At 40.9% G+C, this 11,150-nt stretch overlaps 1 protein-coding gene across 2 annotated transcripts in view; it reads right to left on the reverse strand.

Annotated features, from left to right (window-relative positions):
* The window catches only part of kirrel1b (kirre like nephrin family adhesion molecule 1b), a 128,856-nt gene that overhangs the window by 44,215 nt on the left and 73,491 nt on the right, over positions 1-11,150 (reverse strand). For both annotated transcript variants that reach the window (XM_024279413.2, XM_024279406.2), the window contains exon 2: positions 9,209-9,358. In XM_024279413.2, the coding sequence (XP_024135181.1) occupies positions 9,209-9,358 (150 nt within the window). The remainder of the gene's footprint in view (positions 1-9,208; positions 9,359-11,150) is intronic.

Here is an 11,150-nt window from a genome sequence, read left to right on the forward strand (position 1 = left end):
GAAAACAAAGGCGTTCATGGATCCATTTGTCTGATAGTGGATGATCAGAATCTGGGAGACTTTGGCCGCCTATTTAAACTTTCATGTCACAACTGTGAGGTTTTCAAAACTCCATTTTGTCACCTGCTTGTGATCCATCATGATTTGAATAAAGAAATGCAATTTTGATCTTAATTTCTTCTATGATCTCCATTGTGAGAAAATATGCTACAAAAACATGTTCATTGGAGTGATTCTCTTTGATTTCACAAAAGGAGTAACACCTGTTATGTAAATCTTGAAGGCTTTTTGTGTCGAATCATGTTGGAATTATAGAAACCAGACAGAGATGAGAGAGCGGGAGCGTGTTCATGTGCAGCTTTATCATGATACACAGAAAACAACTTGAATTCACTTCAGATGTTTTGAAGACCTTTTCCATTAACCTCAGCATCTGGAGATCAGAACGGGGCATTCCTCGCACAGACATCACAGCAATGAGGAGATGAGACGCACACACACACACACACACACACACACACACTGTGCCACTGAGATAAACACCTGCAGGCTTTTTCTCTCAAACGCTGATCAAACATTACCTCAATACAAATCTGCCACATCAACTTCTGCCTGATTCACAAGCTGCACAAACAGCCCCAATTACAGAAATCCCCGTCCCTCTGTTTTTGAACCCTCGCCTCGCAGACAAAGACATAATAGAGCGTGACGTCCCACTAGGGGGCACTCATTGATCCTCCATGCCCAATCCTCACATGACATCATGAATTCAGATGGCAAAGGCAGACAAGGAGGCAGGCAATTGGGGTGAGTGGAAGAAAGGGGGGTAGACAAAAGTATTAGTGGAGATTACATCATCCACTCCTGCACCTTGCAGCATAGCAACCACAGAGGTGAAAGCACCCCAGGGAGAAGGAAGAAGAAAGAGGAGGAGGAGGTTGAGGAAGAACAATAAACTGGCATCAGTGAAGTCTGCAGGTGTAGAGAGCTGTGTATTTTGGTGGGGGGGATTTGTAACCCAAACAGGTGCTAGGACACTCAACGTGCCTTCATGTGACAATTGCGTTAGCGTTTGAACAAACATAGATCCTCAGTGTGTGGGGGTGGACACGCAGGTAGGAATTAACGGCGCCCACGATGTCAAAAACAGTTTCACACAACCCACATAATGAGCACTTCTTACACACACCTGCACAGCTTCTCTGGGTGTCCAAAAAATAAATAAATAAAGCTTTCAAGTGCACGGAAAAGCAAAAGACTGAGGGAACATATGTCAGGGATAAGGCAGAGAATGGCAGCACTGACAGCTCAGAGTAAAAAATGGACAGAAGGTAGTGATGGATGACTGACAGCAGAGAGAAAAAGACAAAGCAGATAACACGTTTATCAAATGTGTTTGTCAGCGGGACCATGCTTACAGAGGCTACAAGGACAATGAGAGCATTACCGACCAGCGGAGAGCGGGAAGGGGAGGGGATGGAGGGGTAGAGGAGGGAAGGAAACAAAGAGCAACAGAGGCAGTCGCTAAAGAAGGCAAGTGATACTCAAGTCTAGCTTAAGAGACGGAGAAAACTTCGACTGAAGAATGACGGCGACACGCCGTGACCTCTCCTGAATCTGCAAATTGAATTGAGTTGATCACAAGATTTACATCACATGTCAAGCTATCACAAGTGTGACTGTACGTAGGTGTTGGAGTGTGCATGTGTGAGAGGGCGGTGGTTAGTGTTGATGTGAGAGTGGGTGGATGTGTACCATACAGCACGAGGCTGAATCTCTACTGTTTTGACAAAAGGCACGAGCTCTTCTGAGAATGTTAATGCTTTAATGCTCCCTGCTTGAGTTCTCCTCTCAGACACTTTGCTAAGTGCGGTTAAAAAAAGAAAGCAAGTGACAGCAGATATCTGAGGTCTGGGTGAGTATGTGTCCGTGCCTCCATCCATCAATTCAGTCATCCACACGTGCATTGGAGATTGACTTCTCCCCAGCAACGGCTACCTTTTTCTCCCTTTCAAATCTATAAATAATCTCTGCACTGGACAAACTAGAAACTTGTGTGGAAGACTTGCAATTAAAGTTTCCCAAGGTTTACTCTTCAGTTCGTGCTACTTTGATATCATTTTTTCTTTACTAAGCCAAATTAGCTTCTTGTTTTCTCTTCATTGTGGAGGTGTGGAGCAACATCCAACCATTGATCTTCTCCACTCGCACAGGGATGCTGAAACCTACCCAGCAACTGAGGGGTGATGGGGTGACAGTTTGCTAGTCCATCACAGGGCAACACAGAGACCAACTACCACTCACAGCTGTTTTTTGACAGTGGAGGCATTAGGAGTCAAAGTTCTGTCTCCCCTTCTGGCCACCGGTGGGAGTCGTCTCCAGAGTACTGAACACACTGCATCTCCCAGCTGCCCCAGTGCACACTCCCTAGATGTCACTCAGCTGACTCTCATCTGACAATCACCCACCTGTTACTGAAGCAGTGCACAGAGTCTCACTCTGTGCGAAGTATTGTTTGTTCCACCCTGCCTGCATTACTGAGCATTTCTATCTGGACCTGATCTTCTGTTTCTGACCCTGCTTATTCTCTGATTGCTTGCTGCCTGTCCTGACTGTCACCTGGACTCTGAACATGGATGACCACATGCTTGTGATTGCCCTCTGCTTGTCTGACCCTGCTCTAGCTTTGTGGACTTTTAGCTGTGCTTGTTTCCGGTCGGAACTAATGACAGCAGTGTAAAGCACTGAGAATAGTGTCACTACTTTTGTGACATTATTCTCAGTTCAGAGACATTGTCTTTAACCATGTTTTAGATAAATCAATCTATAGAGATAGAGGAACCACCATTACAACATGATGTCATATTTCAAATTATTTACAGTTATTTACAGTTATGTCATGAAAGGACGTCAATGAAATATTATTAAATACTATTATTTACTACTGTTGTGTGTCTGGTAAGCGTATCATTAATGAATGAATGATTGACATGGTTTATTTCAAGCAATCGGGTTATAATGCATAAATAGCATCTTACATTATCAATCCCAAGTTGATCACTTCAAAGGGAGTGGAAGGAAGCGAACTTATATAATCCCACCTCGGTTCGAATATACCATTTTCTCTACATGAATGATCAACATCCAGTTCAGGACTTAATATCAAATATTTATACCCTACAATCATAGATTTAGGTTATCAAAGATCCTTGAGATCAGTGATGCAATTAAATTTTAAACATTTACAGACAAGTCATTTATTTAAATCAGTACCAAAAATTTAAATATACTCAGATGATTATCATCAGGAAAGAATCATCCACATTAATCAATACCAAGATCCAAGCATATTCAGACCATGATCACCAAAAAAAAAAATCAACCGCACCAACCAGTACCAAAAATCCAGAGCATACCCGAATGATTAAAAATCATCTGAATATATTTCAGACTCCAGGCACTGATCAATGCAAAAGATCCTCCTGACGATGATGATCTGAGCACACCCCAGACTCCCGGCACGATCAATGTAAGTAACCTTCCCCAATGATAATAATTTATTATCATCAGAAAGAAAAATTCATCTACATAATTCAATGCAGAAAAAAAAAGAATCCAAGATATATTCTTTAAAAAAAGGTAATTTGTGCAGTATTTTGATCCAAGGAAATCAATTTAGACGTGAGGAATAATCCAACTTGGTTCTCCAAGAGCTTGTTAGCTTCCATGCTAACATTAGTTGCACCAGGCCGGCCTGGGGTTTGAGTTGAAGTTGTTCATTATTATTTGTTAATCCGCGTCATTCATTTTTCTCTCCAGGAGAACTTGTCAATTATCTTGTTGTTAGTTACGTGGCTTTTCTTGTCAGAAATCTTCCTCAAGCTCCATCAGTGTTGATATGTTAGCATTCATAAGAAGCAGTGGAGTTAGCTTAGCCTGGATGTTGGCTAGTGCAACTTTAAGCTCCGTCAAGTCAGCTTTTAGATTTTTCTTTGGTGCCATGTTTAACTCTCCTTGTTAATGGATTACTGCTGTTTTGCAGTAGCTTTGTGATTAAAGTTGCTTGACTTTCAAAAGACGAAGAGTTGAGGAGAATTGAAGACATGCATCTGTTTGGACATGAACTGGAACCGAAAAAAAAGTAGAAAAAAATTAGGTGAAGTGAATCTTCAAGTATTTAAGGATAATGTAAGATACACGTGCTTATTACATACAGGTGATGCTGTTGTATGGAGTGTGCATGTGATGCGTAAGTGCCGGTAGGATGGGTGTTTAATGTCCACACAAACTACACTCCGATTGACTAATTTCTTCATTTCTATCAATTAGGCTTCATGGATCACACACCGATCACTTAAGCACCACTCACGGACTCCTTGTGCATTAAACGGGATTCGAGGGGGTTAAAAAATGAAAAAACTGTACTACATAATTGGGTAACACCTACTTCCCTCATACTTTTATGTGTTGACTGGTCACCTACAGCATGCTAGTAGAAAAAAAAAATGTACCCTACGGGCTAACAAACGGTCTATGACCCAGATATCTCCTTCAAACTACCTGGTTTCTGTATGTTCCTGTAAGGACAGTTCAGACTAAGTTATTTGATCCAAACAGATGATCCCAAGAATCAAAAAAGATCCTTTAATAGTTTGGTCTCCTAAAGAGTTGTAACTGGTACCAAAACCATGCTTAGTTAGTGTATAATTCCCAATACTTTCAAAACATAGTCAAGATTATTTTAGACAGAAATCCAGTTTTCCAAACGCATTTGTGTAATCACATCTTTTACAGATGAAGTTAGCACTGATTCTGCTTTCTATTTTGAAAAGTTTTCACATAACCACGCTTAAAGTGCTAATTCACAAGTATTCTGGGAAATGTGATCACATCAAGTGAAGGGTATAATGAATCTCCATTGGCCTTGATTTAAAAGTTCAACAGTTTATAATAGTCTGCTGCCTGGCTAGAATGTTTACTTCTGGACACTGAGCACTTAAACAGGTCTGAAGTAAGAAGAAACTCTGTTACTGCTTTGTTATTCTTGGCACACAACTGGCCAGCACTTCAATGAGAAAGGCATGTCTGCCACAGCGGCGTTACAATGTCCAGAGCCCTCAGCAATGCCATCCTGGCAGCCCCTTGTCACCGAAGAGCTTCTTAACTTCTCCTTCACTCCCACTCCTCCGCTGAGCATGTGGTGGAATTCAAGAGTTCCTGGGAGGGCTCTCTCTGCCGGCCAAAGATTTCATCCGTCTTGATCAGCAGGTAATCTACCCCGCTGAGTCCGGCCTGGGCAAGACATACTTACCCCCTGAGTCTACTGACAGTTTGCCTAGGAAAGCAAATAAGTACTTCTCAGCTGAATCCCCAATTATGTTCTTTTTGTGGGTTTTATTTAGCAGAATCCTTTCAGATTCAAAAATGGATATCCTTGATAATCTTTCTGAATGAGCAAGGAGAACGTTAAACCACAACACAAAATACAGACATAGCTGAAAAGAAATAGATTCTATTCTTTCGAGGTAAGTCCACTTCTCCTTAAAAACTCACTCCAATCATCTTTTGATTGATTATAAAATTATTCTCAGTGGTATTTCAATTATAGTTATGACCTTTTTGGTCAACGTTTAAAACCTGTGTCATTTTCTAAGACAGATTGTGCAAAGTTTATTAGAAATTCACCTCTGAGTTGGGAGCCTGCCCCATTTCCCATCATCCATCTGTTTACACTCTCTCTCACAAGTTTACAGCTCCTCATAACCACAACCTAACATTACCAGTGCAACCAAAATATTGAGCAATGTTGGAACTATCCGGCCGTACAGCTTTGATCCAGATTCCAACATAATTTTCCAACCGATTCACAACAATTTGAAAAAAGAAATATTCAGAAATGCAATTTTAAGGATAATTTTCTCTATTTGTGTCCTCCATCATGTTAAAGCCCCCAAAACATCCTTTTCATTAGAGTGGGTCTTTAATAGATGTCAATGAAAGACATTGTAGATTGTATTAGTCACAGAAGTTCAGTTGTGCACCGCCTGTTGCTGAACTTGGGTCTGCCAGTGAAGTCTCTGCCAACACAACACAGCGGTCTGGTCTCTTTCAGAGAGTTGACCCCATGTTGTCACCGGTGTTTTAAGTTTGCTGCATCCATCAACCTCAACATGCAACTCCATCATGCTGCATTCATGACAGAGTCATAAATATTCCAGATATCCTCTGACAGATGTTAAAAATGTCAGCCACCTCAGACAGCAGAGACTGATCTGTGTTCTAGAAGAGAGCTAGTTTTTTCTGTAGTCTTCCACTGTGTCTCTACATTAAAGGGGCCATACCATGATTGTCTTAAGCCTTTCAGAGTGAACTATATCCATGTATATGATCATATTTTACATTTAGAATTTTCATGGTATGGACCCTTTAACAGAAGGGGAATGGTGTCTTTGCATTTCCTCATTTTCCTAAATGTAGTCATTTTGTTGTCCTAATGCCTTTTCTCATTCAGGTTAAGTCAATTCTTGCCTCTGCAGTATGAGACCTTTAAGTGTCCCTGATCTGAAAATTCAGGGATTCTGCTCTAAAATAGAGAAGTATAGACAATAAGTTGCTAAAGAGTTATGGAAATGACAAACCCACCAGCGTGCAGGTAGCATTTTCAGTATACTATGTTGGTTGTGTACATACCAAAGTGAAGCTTTGGTGCAGTTTCAATGAGGAAGATCTACCTCATTTCAAGTATGCTCGGTTGTTGATTGATTCACTCGACACATCACTCATCATTAAGTTTTCCCTTTCTTCACAGCCAATCACAATCAAATTCCTGCCTATAAATTCATAGAAGTTTGTTTATTTGCACTCCAGACATTTTTCCAGCCCACCTCCACCCTTTTCTCCTGGCTCTTTGCTTCAGCGGTCTGACTTAAACAACCATCAGCTTCTGGACTCTGGGGTCTCTTAAATTGGTCTGAGGTCATCCCAAGTACACAAGATGTCTCCTTCCTGTTTCACTATTCAATCTTTCAATCACAATTTCTAGATCTCTCCTTAGTGAAGTCTGCTTGTAGAACTGCATCACATGACACCATAGCTTCAGTATTGAATGCACTGAAGAAGGAAAAAAAGGATAAAACAGCTTCAGAGACGCCATTATGTGGTTTCACGCTCAGAAATTAATTGCATCCTAAACTCCAAGTAGAGATTGGTGGTAAATCCAGCATTTCCTCGACTCTTCTTTGTTTTCAGCTTTAAATGCCATTTATTTAGTTGAAAATTGTAAAATCCCCCACAAAGTGCCTAATCACTCATCTCCAATCTGTAGATCCCTGTTCTCTGCACTTAGAATACACAAATATGTCCCCTACTCTCTCAGGAAGTTTCCATACCAGATCCAGCTGGACGTTTGGTGTTTTTGTTGACATTGTTGGTGCTACTCAAACTAGTAATAATGAATTCCTTTAGCCTAATAATGTTACTGCAGATCTGAGGGATTTTTAGAAAACTCTCATCAGACAATCCAATCAAAGCCAAACAAAAATAGTTCAGAGTAAAAAGATGGTATAGCTGTAGAACTGATTCTTCACAAGAACCAAAAAGAACCAGTTTTGTCACTTGGTGCTTATGGCCTATCAGGGGTGTCAGACTGCAGGCCCCGAGTGTCGGCATCCTGCTGGTTTTTAAGAAACCTTGCCTCATCTGCTGCTGATTACCTGGATCAGGTGGGTTTAGCCAACAAGGAGCTTCAGTGGCAGGTCAGATGGAAAACATGTAGGACACTGGCCCTCGAGGCCTGGATTCTGACACCTGTAGTAGCCTTAGTCACATGTATACATGGTTTGACCCGTACAGGTACCAAGGGTTTTTGGGTTATCTGGGCCACGGAGGATCGTAGACAGTCTTACAGTTCCATTGTGACTTTTTAATGAACATTTTATTGCAATAGCATTCCTTTATTATAGACCTCATGGAAAACAAATACATGTGAATACGTTTTTACCAAAACTTGTGTCAATCCTTCATTTTTTGCACTATTCATTCCTAGTTAGTTTGTTGAAATTAGCATTTCTTGACAGTTCCTCTAGACGTTGAACTCCTTGAAAACAGACAGAGGTTCTTGGTATATTCATATTATTATTAAAATAAATATTTGAAAAAAATATTCAAATTTCCACTCGTCCTGGAATTACTGGGCTTCACTTTCAACTTTTCCTTTTTACAGTCGACATTTTAGAAATGAGCTAGAAAGTTTCAGATTATAGCATTTGTCATAAGTTTTACAACAGCTTATTACAGAATTTGGCCAACCACAATCAAAACATTGTTCAGAGTTTTAAGAAAATACTGGTGGATACAAATTGATTTATAAAAGGAGCTTGTGGGCCGAAAGAAAATTTGGACACGGGTCGCATTTGACCCACAGGCCGGACTTTGGACATGTCTGTCTATCTATGTATTTTAGGCATTGTCATAATAAAGGTAATAAACACAATAAAAATCAAATTGAGTTCACGGGTTATCATAATTATACCAGGGTTTATTCTGAGTTGGTAAATCCCAGCTTTCATTCAGCAGACGGGGATCATTTCTGATCATTTTTGCCTGAATCTGTCTGGAACACAGAGGACGATCCGTCAGCAGCTGCACTTTATCGATGCATGCTGCAACCTCTCACTGTTTTCAAAAGCCTCTCTGAATATTTTTTGAGAAATAATTGGCTGGAGGTCAATGGAGGGCTTTTCTTTTGCGTTTGCCTCTCCTCATTGTTTTCTCGGATAGTTCAACACATTTTGGGAGAACACAATCTCTCCTGTATTTTCTGCAGCTTTAACCTTTTGACTCCAACTATTCTACTGACACAGGATGCTTCTCCACTCAAGCGCAGAGTAGCTTCACTGCTGCTGCACTAAGTCAGTCTGGAAGAGTCTGTCGTCTTACTATGTACATGCAAATGTGGGACTTCTGTCAGCAGTGTCAGACTTTGTCTCTAATTCAGTGAGATCTACACGACTCAACTGTCACTCAAATACTTCTTGGTTCTTAACTTTTTCACTTGCACGTCGTTCTGTTGCTTATTGTAAAAAAAAAAAAAAAAGATTCCATTCCACTTTTCAACCAAACCTGAACTAAAACTGCAGCTGAGCCACCATCCTCATTTTGCATTTGTCTCTGAAACCATTTTTCCCGTCTTTGCTTTGACGTTCCTCACCTCGAAGGCCCTCTCCGATACCGAGGGCCAGTCCGTCCTTGGTCCATTGGACTATGCCGGTGTAGTTGAACACCACGCAGGATAACACCACCCGCTCCCCCAACACCACCGACTGATCAGCCGGCTCCTGGGAGAAGCGCACACACCACACTGCAACAGAAGAGCAAAAAAGGAATCAATCCGTGACCTGAAGTCTTTTATTGCTCTGAATTGAGCCGCAAACCTTCCTATTGAACTCTGCTTGCCAATATATTAGCTCTTGAGATAATTTGTTGTGTGCATTTACTGAGTTTATGGGATTTTAATGGCTTTACTGCAGATTTCTGCTGTGGCTGAATTTCTTTACAAGCTCTCGTTAAAGTCCCCCTCTGATGAAAATCATGTTTGTTGAGTTTTTAACATGTATGTGTGTCATTTTTCTCATGAAAGAGAACAAATGTAAAAAGAAATCATTTGTTTTTCTTAAAAGAAACCTAAAATACTTTTAGTTTATTTTGTGGAACATTTAACACCTGGGGCAGAAGATCTTCAACATACTGTAACTTTTCAACCGTGAACATTATCAACGTAATTCCAGTATATTCTGCTGCTTTTCTCCTTCAGAATCTACTGAAATTACAGTGATCGTAATAACAATTAAAAAAGAAACACTTTTTCTTCTCCGCTTTGTCTCCTTCTTAGCACCTTTTTCCCTGGACATAAGACTGTCTGTGTGCATTTATGTACAAGCAACCTCTTGTGCTGCAGAAACATTATTGCCAAGCAGTGATAAGGCTTTTTCATCAGGCAGTACAAAGGATTTTGCTCACAAATGCACATCCCCTGCAGCAAAATAAGCCTATTGGCAATTGCAGTAGCGCTGTACAAAGATTTAAAAACTACAAGTGTAGCCTCCATTAATGCTCTCGCATGAAGAGGAGAAGCGTGAGGTGAGGAGGCGAGGCACTAACCCTGTTTTCAGCCGTTTGCATCATCAGGTAAAATTGTTTCATATTCCAGGGAAGGTCTTGCAAGAAAGCATCCTAATTAAGGCAGAAAGAGCGCTGCGCTGCCTGAGCTGGCGAATACACACACACTTGAATAAAAACACACAAACAGAGAGGCTTCAAATTACACCAAATGCATGCATTTGTGCAAACGAGTCACTTCAGACGTGCAGCTGCCGCACTCAGAGAGCAGATGTGCACGGGTCGATTCAGCTCTCCGCGCACCCACACAAACACTTCCACGGAGATGCTGTTTGCCTTCCCGAGGCGATTCTGTTCCTGGATCATTGTTAAAACAATCCTATTAGCTAATGAAGGCAAAACTGGTTAATAGAGAAGCCCGTGGTTCTCAGGGACACGTCTCAATGGGATTTAATCACAAAGGTGCAAACAACAGGGAGATGTGCTGATTCGTCAGGAGGATTACACTCGTCGTGTTGTTGTGCGTGTAAGGCTCTCTTACGGGGGCAGGAATCCTCGCACTTCACGAGAAGAGCTTTGATGTGTCTTTATCTTTTCTTCTCCAGAAGACAATCGGACTGAGCGTGAGCTTTGTTATTCATTTGGAGTTAAGAGGAATCTGCTGGAAACACTGTAAGCTATATTAGATAGTTGCACGGTTCTTAAGCTGATGATATGATACTCTGAGATGTTCTCGTTTATCTTTTTCTCAGTGCATAATTTTCATTCTCACAATTGCAGAAGCAGGAACCTCTGAGCCTCTACAAGTGCTGCGTTCAGGGTCAGTGACTCTAAAACCTGCAGCATTCGTGTGTGTCCTTCCTGGAGAGTTACAGCACTTTATTATGTACAGACTACACTTTCCAACGTTGCCATTGTTTAGCATTAGACAGAAAAATGCATGAGTAGGATGAAGATTAACTAACTAAATGCAAACCTTGGTAAGTCTTACAAAACAGAAAACTGCTATCAAAGTTTTTTTTTTTTTTTTTTTT

Source organism: Oryzias melastigma, linkage group LG17, assembly GCF_002922805.2.
Source record: "Oryzias melastigma strain HK-1 linkage group LG17, ASM292280v2, whole genome shotgun sequence".
Lineage (NCBI taxonomy): Eukaryota > Metazoa > Chordata > Actinopteri > Beloniformes > Adrianichthyidae > Oryzias > Oryzias melastigma.